The sequence below is a fragment of the Rissa tridactyla genome, chromosome 7, assembly GCF_028500815.1.
Source record: "Rissa tridactyla isolate bRisTri1 chromosome 7, bRisTri1.patW.cur.20221130, whole genome shotgun sequence".
NCBI classification, from domain to species: domain Eukaryota; kingdom Metazoa; phylum Chordata; class Aves; order Charadriiformes; family Laridae; genus Rissa; species Rissa tridactyla.
Window position 1 is genome coordinate 14,588,184 of NC_071472.1, and position 18,797 is coordinate 14,606,980.

Here is an 18,797-nt window from a genome sequence, read left to right on the forward strand (position 1 = left end):
TGAAAAGCAAGTTGTTACTTTTAAAGGGGTTTGGTGACCCTGTGAATGGAGCTGATGGCTTCACTCCAGCAGATGACAATCCATTAAATTAAAGAAAAAATTGCCACCGCAATTCGTACTGCCAGCAAAAGTGTGAGAGAAAATGTGGCCCCTCGAGGATGTGCAGAACCATATTTCTGGTGCCACAGATGGCGGCTTGAATGGCTGCAGGTTTTTTGCCTTGACTTTTCATAAGGCATAAAGATATTTAGCCTCTGCTGTTTTCAGGGAGACGTTTTAGATATACTAAGCTTACGAAGAGACATATCCCACTTGAGTAATTTTCAAAACACCTCTTCCTTTCAAGTCACCAACTCTCAGCGAAGGGGGGAGAAGAAGAAATGAAGAAACATTGAGCCAAAGCCCATAAACAGACTTTTTTTGTGTGTGCAAGATGAGCCTGGGAAAAGCAAAACAATTCATCTACCCAAGAGCGGCTTTGCAGGGAAAGGTTAAGGAATAATAAAGAAGGATTTAGATCACACCACTTTACACACATTTATGAGGGAGAAATTCAACACCCAGATAACAAATTCAGTTCAGGTTTTACTTCCTCTCTCTCTTTCTTCCCCCTTAAAGATGACATACCCTTCCATTTGTAAATTACTTTAATTTAAATACTTCCAGGTTAACAAAACGCCTTAACTTCGACATGCCCCAAATTACAAAACAGAAACAAAACCTCTTGACAAAGGGTAAGGAAAAAAAATAATCCAAGCCCCAACCTCCTTTGCTAAGCTGGAGTTTATGGTCTGTGAGCTGGCTGCCCTCCAGAGTCTGACACAATGTCTGGAGTACCCAGAGCAGCTGGAATTCATTTTCTTCCTCCAAATCTACGCACTTTCATATGAAGTCGTGTTTTGGCACTGCCGCGTAAGAAAGAGTTCAGTGCAAAAAATCTAACCCCGGCCGTGTTTCTTTGCAACCCAGCACTCGCTGGGCAAACAACGAAAAAGAAGAGGACAAAAAAAAAAAATTAGAGAAAGAAAAAAAAAGAAAAGCCCTTTCCCTTCCCCCACACATACACAGATGACTGTACCAAACAGGGGGGCTATTCATGGCTGTTCAGAAATGGGTCACAAGGAGAAATGTTTGCAGATAAAACCAACACTTCTTTTTTTCTTCCTTTTTTTTTTTTTTTTTTTTTTAAATAAACATCATGGAGGCCCCTGGAAGGCGCTGGGGATGTTCGAGAGTTGAGGTCCTGCTGATCCCTTCTGCCTCCCGTTTGCGTGGCTCCCATGCCGACCCCAACGCGCAGCCCCACTCTGGAGGGGTCCGGACCCCCTTGAGCTGCCTCCTCCGAGCCCGAGCCGCCGTGGGGAGCCTGGGGGGGCAGCAGGGTCGAGCAAGTGTCGTGCTGCTGCTCCTCGCCTGGGTTGGCGGTGGGTCAAGGGGGGAAAAGGGAGGCGTCCAAGGCACTCCCAGGCAGTCCCGTCACAAAATTACACACTGGAGTTTGTGGGAGCCTGTGGCTCTGTCCCCTCGCCATTTGGTCTTCTTCTTCTTCTTCTGGCTTTTCTCTGGGATCTGTTGCCTGTTTTGGGAGACAGAGAGGAAAATGAGCAGGTGGGACACAAGGCTGGGTTGGACATCAGCATCCAGAACCACAGGCCGGCAGCAGAAGAGCATTTTGGCATGCATATGTAGATTTGCATATATATATCTCCATATACCCTTCTACCACCATGTGGCTTTTCATGCCACAGAGCTAACAAGACAACTGCCCGCTTTTTTAAAGAAGGAGGAAAGAAGCCATAAGCCAACATTAAGGCTAATGGCAGGGATGTATGTCCTGCCAGGGCACTATACCTCCGGTTGCCCTGGGTGAACTGCTGCCTCCTCCCCTGCCAGAGGGCTGCTCCGGGAAACAGGGATGCTCTAGGCAACGCAACGTCATCCATCACCCTGCTGCTAATGCTCATTAGGGAAGAGGATGAAAGAGATACGGAGTACACAGAGAAATAAATCCTCCTGGAACGATCTGCTTTCAGCCAGCATTGCCTTTGGCCAGCTGCACTGCTGTGGACTTGGTTATGGAGGGGGGTTCAAAAATAATAATAATAATAGTGAAAAACCAGAGTCTGCTGCCGATGGGGCTCTGGCGTCCCCTAGAAGTGGTGAAGAGCACCAGGGCATGGAGAGTGATCTGAGCCCAGAGATGTCCCTGGCCATCTGAAGTCACAGCCACCAGCAGCAGGCAGCTGAGAGCCCTCCGGCACTGCACCCCGGCAGCCCCCAGCGGTCCGGTGGGTCGTGAGCGACCTCAAAAATGTTATGTTGGGGACTTCCACCTTTTCATCAAGACGAGGCACTGCCCAAATGCCTATTTGCAACCGTACCAGTTTGCAGCAGCCCAGAGGTGCAAATTCAACAGCAGGAGGCTTTGTAGTTCAAACAGCCCATAGGCAGCCCGTAGACTTAGATTTTATTGCAAGATAAACCATACAAACACCAGCAGCTTCCGTAGACTCAAACGGTGTCTAAATAACCAACCTGAGAGTCTGAATAGTTCAAAAGCAGCCTCTTTGCTATGTAATATGCCAGGCACTAAACTGAGTGTTTACACCAAGTTACCCAGACCAGGACGAGACATAGCTGGGGGACAAATCATTATGGCTTTAGTCGGTGTTTTTCTTACAGCCTCAGCTCCCAAATGCTTGCAACCACCTGAAAAACTCAGCTTTGACTAATAAGATTTTTTTTTTCAGCGAGTATGAAGGCTGGAGGCATGAAAAACAAAACTTTAAAGCTCAAAACTAGAAAGCTGAAATAAAAAAAATACTTTAAAGTCAATTTGGATAAACACTAAGCGGCTGCAAGCTGTTCACAGCATTCTGGAACTGTTTTAGATTTCCAGAAAACCATGTCCCGTGCCCGCTCAAGATTTCTGCTGTGACAAGTCCCTGTGTACGCGCTGCTGCAGCACAAAAGCAGTATCAAGGAAATGTAAAAGATCTGTCGGGTGGGCTCAAACACCCCACTCCCTTCTGGATGACTTCCAGATAACAGCTTCTTGCATGAAGCTAAATAAGCTGGGCATCAGCCAAGTGCAAGGAGCACAAACGGTGCCAACCCTGAACGAGCGTCCTCGCCCTGCAAACTCACACGGGCCCTGAGGAGCCTCTACTCACGTAAAGCAGTCAGGGAACGACACAGATGTTAGGGAGCTGTAAATTTACATTTTATTTGGAAAAGGTCATTTGAAAAAAAGAAAAGCACTACTTGGTGGGTGATGCCATGCCATGGCTGCGGACTGGACAGTTTGCAACATCCAAGGACCGAGCGAAGCTGCTTTGTGGGAAATGGCCAGCTAGATCGCGCAGCATCCCTCCGCTCTCTGACTTAACCTGCCCGAGTTCAAGCTCCTGGGAACATCTCTGGTGCCCCTGATGCCACGGAGGGTTTCACCTGGCTGGCAATGACTTTCACGGTGACCACTCGGGGAACGGAGGTGCATCACCTATTTTTGAGGTTATGGAGGGCATTTTCAGGGCCTGAATTTAGTGATGTCTCATTACAACACTCCTTCCAGCCTGTCTGGAGTTGCGTTATGTAAAGAAAGCAAACAGAACCTTATCATCTTATTTTGGCTATGTTTTTTTTTCTCCCACCAGAGTGGAATAGATGGTGGTAAGAGCTCACTGTAACACAAAAGTAATATCTAGCCAGAGCGTATGCTGAGTTACAGAACAGTTGGGAAATATCTTGGGACATTTCCAGCTCAGCTCTGTAGTTCTCCAAAGACTTTCTGCCCCCTGCTTTTGAGACATGTGGGAAGAGTGGGCAGTACCATCTGCTTCTGATGGAGGCTGACTTGAGGCTGTGCTAAGATAGTCATAAGTACAGATCCACTGTGAATAAATGCCTCGTGGTTTAATCGCCGAGTGAGGCACTTTGACTGCATGGTGGGGAGGAGCATGATTTCAGCTCAGCACCCTCCCAAAACACGAAAAACGAGGGCCCAGAAAAATCTGGCAGGCAACTGGTGCCAGAAAAACAAATCTTCTCTGAGAGATTTGAGGTTATCAGCTGAGACGCCGAGATGTGCGTGCAGCTCTTTTCCTGCAGGGCAGCTGGGATTTTGGAAGGCGGTCCTGACCTGCCGGCAGCCGGAGCAGGGGTTCGCCCGGAGAGCGGGCGTTTGCCAAAGCGAGCAAAGGCAGCTCATGCCAAAACTGGGAACAAACCTCTGCAGTCTGAGGAGGAAACCTGTGGCTTAGCCATTAGGTCATGCTGTTTCTCATACAAAGCGGCTTAATTTTTTCCATTTAGTGAGCAGAAAATGTTGGAAGTCACCTACAACAGTAGAATTTTGTAGACTTTTGTGCCAGTCCTTTTTAACCTCTGGCAATGTAAGACCCTGAGAGGACAGAGCTATGAAAACCCAAATTACTGGTGCAGAGCTTTTAAAGCTGACCATTATAGTCGGCTTTGCACTGTTCATGGAATAATGTATTTTCAGCGTGGCCACAGCTAGTTCTCGACCTGCCTAGCACTGATGTCCTGCAAGGGTAACTAAGTCCTAGTAACATCCCTCACAGATACAGGACGAGAAAGTTTAATAAACCCTAGAAATCTCACACCCCCAACCAAACCACCTGACCCCCGCTCCCCAAAAGTTGGTTCCTGGCTTTCCGGACCAGGAGTCCTTCAGGTCACATCCACGAGCAGTGAGCAAGTGAAGAGTTTGCAGCTTACCTTATTACCCTCACGAGATCATGGAAGGCCTTGTCAACGTTTAGAGGTGGGTCCTTGGCGCTAGTTTCTATATAGGGAATCTGGAGGAGAGAAGCATATCACAAGAGAGATTAGTAACAGCCTACGTGTTGGTAGCAAACCAGTTTCAAAACGAAAAACCCTAAAGGCTGGAGAAATCGGGTGCCTAAGAGACTGGGGAAATACAGGTAAACAAAGTGTTGTCATGACACTGCTATCAACACCCTCACGCTCACCGCAAGGTCAGCAAGTGCTAACAAAAGGTCTGGAATAAACACCGGGCAAACCAGCTGCTATCAGAGCTCTGGGTTTGGGGAAGAATAATCACAGACTTCATGTCGTCAGATGTTCTCTCCCCCTAAGCTGCGCTTGCAGACAAGAAAATAGCCGAAGGTTGTTGAAAGAAGAGCACTTGCCAAAAATTCTTGCTTGCCACATTTTATTAGGACTACTGCATGAATATTTCATGACTACAATTCCCCTTCAGTGTAAAATGATCTTCTCCTTCAAAGTCTGACAGCCAGATGGGGCCTCCTAGAGTGCTTGTCCAGCACGCCGGCAGATTTATAAAACTGCCTCTGATAAGATATTTTCGTACACGGCCTTTTCCAAAGCGCGCGCGTACAGATGGGTGCAACATGCTGTGTTGCAGTTTAGGTGTCCTGGCTCCTACAGAAATGAGATTCCTCGGGGAGGGGAGGGAGCGAACCTGCCCTGCCAAACTCCCATCATGGCTTGTTTAGAAACACCCCACAGCTTGCTGTTTCGGCACAGCAAGCTGCCAAGAGGTCTCAGGCTTGTTCGCCTTTACCTTTCCATTCAGTTCCTCCTACGGGAGCTGTTGTCTCCCTCTGGGTATTCAGGGCTGCTGGCATTTAGGGGTGATTAGTGGAGTATTGTGTCATCTACCCCCATCCAAGACCAATTTTTGGCCTAAACTCTGGCATGAATAATGCAGAGCTAAGATGGTGGGGCAGATTTAGATAGGCTTAACAAGCTTATAACTTCATTATCTTTAACAAGCTCACTTCCTACGGACACCTGGGTATATTTCCCAACGCCTGACTCTGCTTTTTCACTCCGGGAGGGTTCACTTTCTTCCCTTATTTTGAACATTCCACATTTGGCACCACTTATAGACACCTTGTACACGCGGCTTCGTGACGGCCGCTGCTTTGCTACAGCCTGGTGCACAGCAGAAGTTCTAGTTTCAATGATGAACTGGCCCTAATGAAAGGAAGCTGCATAGCTACTACTTTGGAGTAGTCGAAAATGTAATTGCAATTGTTCGATTGTAAGAGAAATGCTTTAATTCAGCTCTTAATGAGCAGAGAATTCAATTCCGAATGCCTGTAATGGGACTTACAACAACCAATTAAACAATTCCGCAAACTTACATTATGTTTTGTTGCCATTTCTCTTCCCTGTTCTCTTGTAATTTTCCGTAAGTGCATTAGGTCAACTTTGTTCGCCACCAAAATCATTGGAAAGGACTCTCTGGAAAAAATCAAAACCACCACCCAATTACTAGCAGACTACAATAAAAAACGCTGAGTATAAGTTTCACTTTCTGATGCTGACATCATCTAACATTTTCAGCTACAGACATCCCACATATGTTTGAAGAAATATAAAGACCAAATGAACACACATCAGCCCCCAGACTGTGCTACACATATATTCATATTGTAAAAATTTACTTGACAATTTGCATGCATCCACATATTCATTCTTATTTGCAGGGACTTGGTGTCATTGTTTTTGCAATGATAATAGCTAAGACTGAAGATACAACTAGATGAAGACAGAACTACAGAATTAGGCAGGAAATTAACTAAGACACAGAGACAGATCTTGAACAGGAGAACTGAACTCTCGTAACAGTCAAGGCATATGAGCAGCTGCCTATCTTGGCAGCTGCTAGTCACTGCAAGGTAACGAGGTATGGTGGAGGAACTGGTGTCTGTTCATGTCCTGGTGGACACTCATCCACCAAGAGCAACCATGCAGGAAGAAAAGACAGACTCTGAGAGAGCTGGCACTTAGGGGGGCATCTCATGGGGATGACAATGTCTGGGGGCAAAGATCCCCATCAGTTGTTACCCCAAGTCCAATTGAAAGACTGGCAATGGTAGCTGGAAGGAGGCTGGAGGAAACTGAATAGTCTTGCTAAGTTTCTAGATGCTATTACCTGCTTCTGTTCCTATAGCAAAAACCTGAACAATAGTCCTTTTCTACCAAAACCATCTACTTCTGTAATAATACTCAGTATTTCTTTAACTTTACTGGGCATGTAAGTGACTGTCTTTGGACACTGCCTGAGGAGAGACCCATCTATCCACAGCACAACCAATGCAAGGCTCTCCTGACGAGGTGTGAGGGTCACTAGAAATCCCTGTAGCTCTGGTGATTAAACAGAGCCAAGGTGGCTTGTGCCATGGGATGTCCTGGCAGTGTGGCCCTGCCCACCTCAGCCCACTCCCATGTGGCAGCCTCTCCTCCGGCTGCAGAGAGCAAAGCCGTGCTGCAGGGCCTTTACCCACTGCTAGGAGGGAGGAGGTCCCTTCTGATAACTGACAGTTATTGCAATGTTATTTTCTTATATTTAACTTTAAACCCTCCTAAAATGATTCCAGTGTTCTCTGCTGTAACAGAGCTGATTTTATTGGGATAAGGAGCAGCTGGCCATACTCATTTCTGCATAAAACACTTCCCTGAGTAACTCTGGATTTTCAAACAGCGTTTCTGTGTCATTTTTCATCGAGATGATAAGGGCTCCATCTTCTCTCTGGCACGTTGCCCCATTGCTCTGGCTGGAAAAATACCATACTGCACTCTGCATTTTAAATGAGTCTTACAGTTATTCATTCTGATAATGTGCCTTTGATTTAATTTTAATACCTGAGCATTGATATATCTTGACTCTGATCGTTCTGGAGCAAAACACTTCCTTTTCTGGATTATATGATTCCTTTTTGGCTTGCAGCACATTGATAAGAAAGGGACTACATTTGTACGGTATCTCTTTTGCCTTGTTTACATCAGGCATAAAACTCTGTGGGGACTTTGTTCCCTGTTGCAGGGCGTACGATTGCTAGTTGGACAAAGCTACTACAGTTGGAAGTTTTACTGTAATGAACATTATGGAAGGAAATAGGAGAAAAGCTTTTGAACAGCTCTGCTGAAGCGGCAGCCTGCAATTCCTTTGGATTTTAAGTTGCCAAAGCTGATTGCTGGCTTGAAAACCAGAGCGATGCTCTGCTCCCAGCTACCCGCGGGTCTGGCAGGACGGTTTCGTTATTCACGCTGCGATTTTCAGAACAAGCTCAGGTTTTGGGCGAAGCATTCAGCTCCTCGCGCTCTGCGCTTCGGTGGCGTTGAAGGGGGGCGGAGGGGGCGGGGGGGGGGGCGGAACAAAAACAACCTCCCCAGCCTGTTTCACTTCCTGCTTCTCACACGCCGGCCCCGCTGCTTGCATGGCATACGGAGGGGTAAAAGTTTCAGTCCAGGGCAAAACAATGAATACCGCATCTCGTTGTCACAAAGTTAAATTAGATAAAACCGACAGCGGTTTGGGGCAGACTACAGGACTACAGGAAGCGCTGTCCCGTCTTCTTCAGCTTTCAGAAACAGATTTAATTTGCCCCAAGCTGAGCTGGCAGTGAAGAAAAGGCTGGCGTGATCTGGGAGGCAGTCTGAGCGACTGACATTTTTCTTCATTTAGATGAAATCAAAGGGTGGGTTTTCCTTTACTTTTCACTTTTGTGGGCTCTGCTTCAGATGCTTTACTGGCAGAGCTGTCAGCTGTGAACCTCACATGATACGAGTCCACCCTTCCTGTGGGGAAGTTATTCAGAGCTGCAAAAGGAAGCCAGCAACGAGGCCCGAACCCTCTGGTGGCTTTTCTTGATGACTTCCATAATTAAAAGCCATTATGAATGGAAAAACTAAGTGTTTCAAAGCTGCAGACATATAAGGGCTTAATTCACACCCCACCCAGTGAGGACGGATTCATCGCCTCTTGAACCAGGATGGGAAGCGGGAGTTATCTTGGAGATAACACCCTGGCAGCTTCCCCTCGCTCTGTCAGGACGCATTTGCTTACCACGATTAAACTCTCAGCGCTGCCTTCTCCCACGCTTGCAGCAAGGAGGGGAGCGGGTGACCTCTCCTGCTTTCTCCCCAGTCACGCAGAGATGTTTTGTTCATTGAAAATGGTTGCTGCAGAACACGACGCGTTAAATGCGTCACACCCCTTTGTAAGAAATACATTTCCTTACAACGTGAGGCGTTTTCCCCTTCAAGACACCTGTTCACAGCCCCGTATCATACCTGCAACCTGGTCTAGTGGGAGGTTGTCCCTGCCCGTGGCAAGGTGGTTGGAACTAGATGATCTTTAAGGTCCCTGCCAACCTAAACCATTCCATGATTCTATGGTCATGCAGGACCTTCTAAGGTTTGTTTGGCACAAATGGAAGCCAGGGAAAGGAGGATGCTGCCAGGACACGCTGAAGGATTAGGGTCAAATGAAAACTTGCTGACTCCCTGCTGGTGTTCCCCAAATGCCTGCACTGTGCACAGAGCATCCTTCTCCCTCTTCAGAGCCAAATGGGTTACCTTCAGAGGTGTCTGCCTTTCTAACACCGCTCTGTCAGACTGTTCTGGCAGGAGTTTTGCCCTTCCAGACCCATTTTCACTCCATCATAACACTACTGAACTTTTCCACGTGGAAAGCACTACATGCTTATCAGAAGAGGTAAAACACTTCTTATTCCTCGTAGAGGTCACAAGGATTTGCCCTAGGATACCCGGGGAGTAAAAAGCAGGGTGAGAAGTGCAACCACCCCCATGGCACAGTGTCCAGGGCAGCGGGAGGGGGGACTCAGGCTCCACAGCACCCACCTGTCCTTGACTCTGAGGATCAGCTGGTGGAACCGGTCCACGTGCTCGAAGCTAGCCTTGTCCGTCACTGAGTAGACTATAAGAAAACCATCTCCAGTCCTCATGTACTGCTCCCGCATTGCGCTGAACTCCTCTTGGCCCGCAGTATCCAGAACTAGGACAGAAAAAATGAAGGTTTTTAGTTACTGTGAGGACCTGTGGCTGCTGTTACTGCTATGTGTCCTACATGGCCTTTCTGCCTCCACTGGGCTTGGTCCTCTCAAAGGCTGCAAGATTTGACAAGAGGAACATGGATGGACAAGGTGGTTTCTTGTTACAAACCAAAACCCACTCCCTGACCCCACTCATCACCATGTGCCTGTGCTGGGAGCGGATGGAAGGGAAGAAGACTACATGGATTTTACTTTCCTTTTCCAGTACCAAATACCGACCGCTGAACTTGGGGAGCTGCTCCTCTGGCAAGATATGGCTCAAAGTGTTTCACAGCCCTCCATCTTTCCCTCTCCCAGCTTCCTCTGTTCCCCACATGGAAAAACCCAAGACTGGAAGAGTAAGTAAATGCCAGTTTAAATGTTAGAGACAATCTACAAACTGTGCAGTGAAGCAAAGCTGGGAGACAACCCAGAGTAACAGCTACAAGCATTTTCCTTTTCTCAATACCTGGGTATTATTTTTACACAATTATGTGCTTTCAAAGCAAGACGGTACAGCCTTGAGGAACGCACCTTAAATATTTAGTCCCAAGTGGTGTGCTGATATTGAGAAGCTAATTAAAGCAGGTGAAAAAGCTTTAAGTGACTTGCATATCCTATACAGCAATCCTGTTTCTGTGCATTGACAATGCCTAGATCTATGTTCAGTTCCGCAGAACATCCCAGTTGTGGCAGGAACCCAGATGGTGCTCCCCACTAGATTAACCTCCTCACTAATATGACCATAACTCTCTAGTTCTCCATCACACTGCCTTGTTGGGGGTCCCATCAGCTACATCATGGACCATATGTGGAGCCTTCTGGGTAAACACCACATACTGATGCACATCAATTCTTGGGCCCCAGCTTTATACACTGCCAGGATTTTGGCTGGCAGGAGGAGGGTACATGAGGGATTCATGAGCTTAGGTTATGCCAGTACAAACACAGTGTTAGCTCAAAATGCATCAGCTGCTCAGCAGTGATAGTCCTAATGCATCGTTGTATCCTAGAGGCAAATGCAGGACCTTCATGATGACTGGGAACGCTTTCACATCCCAGCCAACTGGGCTGGGTGGGAAAACTGTTTCCACCTCCACTGTACAGCCACAGCGTTAGCATCTGCTGCCCACGAGTGATGGGGAAAGCCCAGGGCACCAGTGGATGGCGACTGTGGCAGGAGCGTACTGCTGACAGAGCAGCAGGGCTTGATACGGGTTTTTCTAGTCTGAACAGGCTCACAGCCCTAGCAAGGTGTTCCCTGTAGGGGTACGTACTCAGGCTGTCCCAATTTCCAGATGGGGCCAGGATAAAGCCCACTTTGCTGCCAGCATTACTTGCTGAATCGCACGGGTGGCCATGGGTGGACATGCTGCGTGTCACAGCGCACCCCACGCCTTCACTATATGTCTGGAGGAAAGGTAGCTATGCTGGAGGACCTGGAGACCCTACTTGGTGACGGCAGACCCTTTAAAGCATTCAGCCTCATTCGTTCATCTGCCTTAGCTGGTCTTGAACATCTGTTTCCCTGAGCCCTTAAGGTGAAAAGAATTTCTAGGCTCCTGCAGAGACCCTGAGATTTAGGCTTGTTTGCCAAGTAGCTGGAGCTTGCTGGATTCATAGCCTCTTCATACCCTTTTATCCTGCTTCCCCCCCTCTAAATCTAGGAAAAAAGGGTCTCAGCTCAAAGGTATCCAGGCTATTCTTAAGGACTGTACAAAAAAATTATAAAAAGAAAAAACAAAACAGAAAGACAACCCAAAGACACTGCATGTGCTGGTGAATTTCTATGCCCTGGGCAGAATTGCTACCATGGAACAAGGCCAGGACCGCGTGGCTAGGACGGAAGAGGAAATTAATCCTTCCTACCCGCCCAACCTGTAAGGAGAGGCTGGGCTGCCCTCATCTGACTCCTGCACCAGCCGGACACAGCATCAGGGCAGGGCCGAGAGCTGACAACCAACACATGCACACACTCCCTTCCCTTCTCCAACACACATACCCAACTTGTGGTGGAGTGGGACAGCCTCTCACAGGGGGCCAGGCTCTCTTGCCCTCCCTCCCCCCGAGACAGGGCAGGTGCCCGAGCGCAAGCCGTGGGCAGGAAGGTGGAGATGGATGTGCCGTATCCTGCATGGTAATTTGCTTAGGGACTTCCCCTTGCTCTGGCACATTTGCAAACCTCCCATGAAACGCATGAGGAGCATCCAGCTCTGCTCCTGCACCCATCAACCCATCCCTAGCTCTGCCTCTCCAAAGCTTTCCATCGCCCTGCTAGCGGGTGGGGGATGAGCCCGTGGGGGGCTGTGGGGATACCCAAGAGACAGCACAGGGCTGTGGTCCTGCCACTCCTACCTCACCTGGATCTTGGCCATGGCATCACGCTAAACACAGGCAGCGCTGCTGTGTCAGCAGCTGCTATTTAAAGGGAATTCACTTGCAGTGTTCATAGAAAGGTGAGCAAGTCCAGGCAGCATTTAAAAATGGAACTTTGGAAACGCAAGTAAAAGACATGCAGCAGTGAAGGTTATGCTTAATCTCAGATGGGTTGTTCATGCGAAGTTAAGCATCATGTGGATGGCCAAAGAAGGTCCTTGCTGTAAACTTTAAATGTGCTCTTCATAAAGACAACCCCCCCCCATCCTAACCCTTCTGTACTACAAGAGTTGTAAACAAACAGAGAGAAGAGTGCGATCTGGATCCTTTGTAGGCAGGACAGGACCACATCCTGGAACGCATCAGCACCGAAAAAGGGCCACATGCAAGTGGCTGTTCTCCTGCTGTAATCCTGTGCCATACAAGCTTCAAGAAGACTCTTATCTATAGAAATGGGGAAGTAGCAAGGAGAAACCTTGGGAAGGGGAAACTGGAAAGGTGATTTGACTGGCTTCCCAAAGGGGTGAGGAGATTTAGGATGTCAGCCAGCATTTGTCTTCTTTTAAAATCCCTGTTTCTGCAGACAGGATGCCAAAAGACATAGAAATAATCATGAGCAGAGAAGAACTCTCCTCCCCTGGTCCATTTGAAAACCAGCAGTTGCCTCTTACTGGCAATTGCCCCACTGGCAGCGCATAAAAGCCAGTGTGGGAACAAGGCTGGCCCAAAGCGCAGCGGGTTTCCCCTACCTCATTCTTCCAAGAACTGAAATCAAATTCATAGGCTGCGCAGCGCATGGTCAGGGACTTCCAACAGCAAATTTGGTGAAGTTCCCACAAACATGATAGAAGAAGCAGCAAAAGGGAGCATTAACAAAAGCGTTTGAGTGAAGAATGAGGAGAAGCCAAGGACTATGTTTGACGTAGGAACAGACATCTAAAGAGGGCAAAGCCATTTTACAGAGCTATCATGCAATCAGCTGGAGACTAAACTAAGAGCAATTAGGCTGTGAGAGCCCAGCGGGGAAGTCTCTTGCTTCGGCAGGTAAGAGGTTGCTCAGCAAAGAGATGCCCTTTTCCACGTTTCAGTGGACATGAGCCTGACTTTTGTGATGAACTCCTTGCTAATTGAATCTTAGAGCTCCACGCACCATTTTCCTCTGAATCCTGATGGGTTAGGCAAGAGTGAGGCTGCTTAGAGAGCACTTCTGAGCAGACACAGGAGCCCAGGAATACACAGGAACAGAAGCACTTGGTGCTTCCAGGTATTTTATGTGGCAATGTCTCCGTAACTGACGGTGATTTGAGTGCCCATCCAGAGACACAGACATGTAAATCTACTATGAAATCTGAGTCACGCCATTGCTTTTTCTAGAGCCTAGGCTGGATTCAGTTCAGATTCAAATGCAGCATTCCCAGCCTTCGGGGAGCTCAGATCTGGTTGTGCAGGTGCATTCTTCTTTTCATACCTAGGCAAAATTCCCTCCTACGTCTTTACCCTTACATTGCTGGGCAGCTAGGTGTATAGATCAACTGAAGTGAGTTTCTCCACTGTCCGTGGCACCTAAGGGGCCAGAGATGATCAGACAGGCAGGTTAAACCCATTTTCTGTCCTTCAGCCCTTGGGTTTCACTGCCCAAACCAGGCACCAGCAGCCTGTTCCAAGCAGTGATTGCACATTGCTGCAGCCAGTCCTGAAAGCAGCTCAGCTTGGAGTGCCTTGGCCTCCAGCATCCAGAAGAGTGGCTGTGTCTCAGAAAGCTCAGGACAGGAAGCGGTTATTTGTGCCTTCCTTGATCTCATCCTCAGAAAGGAAAGCACAATGTGTATAACTTGATTTTTGCAAGCCGTCTCTGTTGAAATCCCTTTGGCTAGGTATGTGCAAGCCTTTGGGGCTGGATGGATCAGAGGGCAGAAAGAAACCTGGGTTCACATCACCAGGGAGAGCAGCAGCACAAAGCAGCCTGACCCCAGGCGTCTTCTGCTTCTATAGCTTCTTAATATGAAATACAGGAAAAATCCCTGGAGCAAAGAGGAGAACTGGGAATGTGGCACTGTCAGGAGACCACAGGCTACAGAGCCAGGCTCCTCATGGCGCTTCTCTCACCACATCTTGCTTTCGTCTTGGCACTGCAGCTCCACTTCAACAGGTGGGGCCGGAGAGAAACTCCATCCCCAGCTGCCCTGCAGCTTGGCAGCTAAGCTCAAGGGAAAACTTAGCTTGAATTGACAAGTCAAACCAAAGAGTCTCAGGCTGAGGAAAGCCATCCCCACAGCCTTCATCCTCCTTCCATCAGCAGCGCGGTGGGAGAGGGCAGCCCCCATCGACCACTGGCTTCAGATGGAGAACTGGTATTCTGGGTGCTGAGCAGACGGGGCGCAGGGGCCACAGCTCATATTCAGTATTCCCACACCCCAAGTCACTTGAAGAGATATGGGGTGCCCATACGGTGGGCAGGGCGAGGTAGATTCTTCACTTGGCCACTCTGATGCTTCTGCTCCTTCTCAGACACAGCCACACTGCCCCTGGCGTGAGAGCTTTCCTCAGGGAAAAACACGCGACGGGGAAACACTGGGGCTTTTATGAGCCCTTCTTCTGTGCCCTAACTAAATACACAGATGTTATAACATGGAAAACCCGAGTACTTGAATTCTTGCCCTTTCTTTAAGAAAAAAAAAAAAAAAAAAAGAGGGGCTTTCAGAAGAAAGGCTTCCACATCAATAAACAGAATAAAGATGGGAGCCCTTAAAGAAGCTCTTTCTCTAACAAAGGACAAGTATTCAAAGCCTTGTGTTTTCCATGTTGCAACATCAAAATTTTCCTGGCAGGAAAAAAATCCCCACAACCAAAGACAAAAACCCCTCTTTCAAGGTTGCAAAATCCCAGCAATTAGGGGAGGGAAAATACTGTACACACAAATAAAAGAATGAAAGTATAAACTTGATTTGAATTTTAATTCTTTCAATGACGCGACCCGAAGTTTAAATAGAGAAAAAAAAATAAAAAATAAAGTGAGCTGCAAACCAACTTTTCTGCTTCCAAGTCTGAAGTGACCTTTGATCTCTCTCTGGCCTCCTGGCTGAATTGTTCCCAAGCTTCCTGAGGAGAAAAGCAGAAAAGCAGGCAGCCTGTCCTGGGATGACTAGCAGCAAAAACCCTTGGCAAAAAGGGATGGATGGGAGACGCGGGTGGAAAGGGCAGAGAGGGAGCCCGGGGGAAGGAACGGCTCTTGGTGTTACTCCACGGGGATGCACACCAGGGCTGTGCAGATCTAGCCCAACACAAGGGCACCCAGGGATTAAGAGGGGGACTTGGGAAGAAGAGAAATAAAATGGAAAACTGAAGCTCAGGAGCAGGAATACAACTTCTAGGCAGTGAGAGTTTCATCTAAATCATACCGGGGAAGGCAAGGGAAGAGGAGGGAGATCACAGCCTCCTTCCACCCAACACGCAGGCACAATTCCTTGCTTTGCTGGTACCAATTGGCACAGCCCTACCGACAGCTAAGAGTTTAGTCCAATCCATCAACGTGCCCAAGGCATGTGCTTGTGGCCATCTCTTCCTCTCCTCTTCCTCGCCACCTTTTTTATCTCTGCGGTTCATGAGCCATAAGGAATTTTGAACCACTGGGAATTTTTTGCCATATTAAAGTATTCCACTTTTGGCTTCATGCCCAGATTAATAATTCCAGACTGGCATTTTGCAGCCACACCAAAAGAAATCCTCTGCTAATTGCTAAGATAGCCAGCACACAGAAAGGAGTGTACAAAATTAATGACAGCAACTCAATTGGAGCAACAGCTAATCAAAGCAGATTAACCCTGGCCCCCACTTAATTCTGACCTGGTGTGTCTATACTGCACCTGTGTGTGAATGCATTTAACCAAGCACATCAGTGTGCTGATTTCAGCATGGACAGCTGGGGATAAATGAAGATAACGTATGCAGAGAAAATTGGAGGCTGATCTTGAAGCCTCGTTGGGGTGGCAGCAACTGGAAAAATGGGCTAGCCACAAATTGCATGTGCATCCCTTATTCAGGTTAAGTGCCCTGTTCCACTCTACAACACTTGTCTTCCAAACACTGCATTGATGGTCTTTATTGCTAGATTTACGCCAACTTCATACGTATTTTTGTGTAGCGTTGGACTTGAAGACACCAAGCACAGGCCCCACAATCTTCTGTGAGGCAGGGAACTATCATAGACTCTTCTTTGGTGAGAAAATAGACACAGAGACACGCCCAAGCCAGAGAGCAAATATGTGAAAGAAGAGTTTGAATGCAGGTTTGGCTCCAAGGTCTAAAATCTGAAATAAAAGCCTATTCCATTTAAATCTACTTTCAACGAGACATTTCAGCAAAGGAAAAGAAAAATGCAAGTCAAACATTTCATCACGCTGCCAGTTAGTGCTATTGAATAAATGTACGTGGAGGTCTTCGTGGAGGCAAGCCAAATGCTTTATGCAAGCTGGCTAGCACAAGGGTTTTTTTACAACATAATGCTGGTGCGGATACCAAATGCTAGAGACGCTTTGTACAGAACTGCTCAGGCAACAGCCTGGAAGAGGGTGGGTTGTGTTTTCTTTTTTTTTTTTTTTTAAATTAAGTTGTTGGATGCCAATGTATTTTATTTTTTTTTTAAGAACTATTTCTGCAAACTTAGAAACTTATGGAGCCCCTAACACTATATCCTCACTTGGTAGTCTCATCTTCTAAAACGAGTTCCTACTTTGGGGGTGGGCAGCTGCTTCTTCCCACCAAGCACTGCATGGAACATCAGCTTCTAAAGGATTTGGTCATAAAGGACAACTGGAAAGTCTAGAATTTATCATGATGCATCTTTACCCTTCCTATCATGTTTGTCCCTAATTTTATACCATAAGTGATTCATGCAACCACCGTGTAACCACAACAAGAGCAGCTGTCCAAGTACATGGTGACCTCCAAGAATGGCCTAGATCCAAAGCCTATGATAGAAAGCTGTGGCAGAAGACACGTGTGATAATCTTTATGCCCTGTTTCTACTACGCAGACGGTACAGGCTCACATGCTTTTCCAAGCAAGAATATGGCTTTTCTTCCGAAATTCTGGTTGTTCAAAATCTCAAGCGGTAGGAAAGAGAAGGAGAAGCTGCAGTTTCACTTCTGTGGCCGCAAGACATCTGTGGGCACACAAACTCTGAAAGTCAGAGATTCCCAACATGCCATTCGAGGCCACAGCTGAATTCAGTTCAGCCCGACTACAGCCACTAAACTCCATCTGAGCAAAAGAAAGGCTTTTTCATTAAAACAAAGGGTTAAGTTTCTGCTTGTTGAAAAACAACCTCTTTCTCCACTCCCACTCAAGTCTGGGTTGTTTTTTGATTAAACAAAAATTCCAAATATTCAGTGAAAGATGCTTTTTCTACTTCCAAATAATTTACAAAAACCAGGCTGTTTCAGCCAAACCCAACGTTTACAGCAGCTGGTACTGTTATATCAGAAGATGGGGCATACCAGCGAAGATAAAGGTTGCTTGTTTTAGAGGGCTGGATTCTGACTAAAAAGAAAGAATGGATTTCAGTTACAGTGGGATTGGATTTTTCTTTTATACAACACTGTCATTTTAAAAGTAAAAGTGTACATTGGTTAATTGAGAGCAGGTATCTCTGATGCAGATGACAGGAAGAAACACATTTGGGCACCAATTTCACAAATATTCCCTCATATCAGATATCAACTACTAACATATTTAAATGAAAAAACGTTGGCAAGATTAAATTGTTTGGGTTTTTTTAAATACTGAGTAAAGGCTGTTCTTTAAGGACCTTGGGGCCATTTGTACTCACTAAATTGGATCTGATAAATCCTTAAGAGTGCAATGAAGGTCTCAAGTGTCCAGACCGAGCTTAAGGTCTTTACAGCAAACCCCACCAGCTTCCACGTTCCACCACTCATGCCAATTCCCCAGTTTTCTGTCCCCACACACCAGTGATACATACGCAGAGACACCAAAGATCTTGAGCACCTTCAGGACAAGAGGATGGAGGTAGGAACTCGCCACAGGTGAGGTTAAATTTCATTCAGTTGTGTTAGTGGCCACCCACATGCACTTGGGTAACTAAGACACAAAATATTTGCTTGCTTTTATGTACTACCTAATTATTGTATAAAGCCAAACAAAACTTATAATATTAACAGCAATATTCCCCTTATGGCTGTGGTCAGTCTGACTCTTGCAGCACAAACTAATAAGTTGCAGTTTAGGTAATACAGGGCTTTTTCCTCACATGCAGAATCAAGGTTTTTTGGTTGGCTGCTTTGGTTTTTTTTTTGTTTGGTGTTTGGTTTTGGTTTTTTTTTGTTTGTTTGTTTGTTTTAAAAAAAAGAAAGTGATTTTTCTTCAAAGAACTAAAAGATCTTGGCTACAGCAGCTCTCCAGGCTGGTACCCTACCCGTCTTTAAATTAAACAGATAACTAGATATGAAAACATCATGCCTGAATTACAGGAGTTCAGAGGTATTACAATTCTTCACTGTCAGTGGATGACAGTTTTGATTAAATGTTCTTTCTGGTTATAACCCTCCTTCA

General features: G+C 46.8%; 1 protein-coding gene across 2 annotated transcripts in view; it reads right to left on the reverse strand.

Moving 5' to 3' along the window:
* Nucleotides 1-629: 629 nt before the first annotated feature.
* Nucleotides 630-18,797, reverse strand: part of MRAS (muscle RAS oncogene homolog) — a 41,646-nt gene continuing 23,478 nt past the window's right edge. For both annotated transcript variants that reach the window (XM_054209421.1, XM_054209420.1), the window contains exons 4-7: nucleotides 9,661-9,814; nucleotides 6,156-6,255; nucleotides 4,741-4,820; nucleotides 630-1,576 (exon numbers count right to left, since the gene is read on the reverse strand). In XM_054209421.1, coding sequence (XP_054065396.1) covers nucleotides 1,477-1,576; nucleotides 4,741-4,820; nucleotides 6,156-6,255; nucleotides 9,661-9,814 — 434 coding nt within the window. In that variant the 3' untranslated portion in view covers nucleotides 630-1,476. The remainder of the gene's footprint in view (nucleotides 1,577-4,740; nucleotides 4,821-6,155; nucleotides 6,256-9,660; nucleotides 9,815-18,797) is intronic.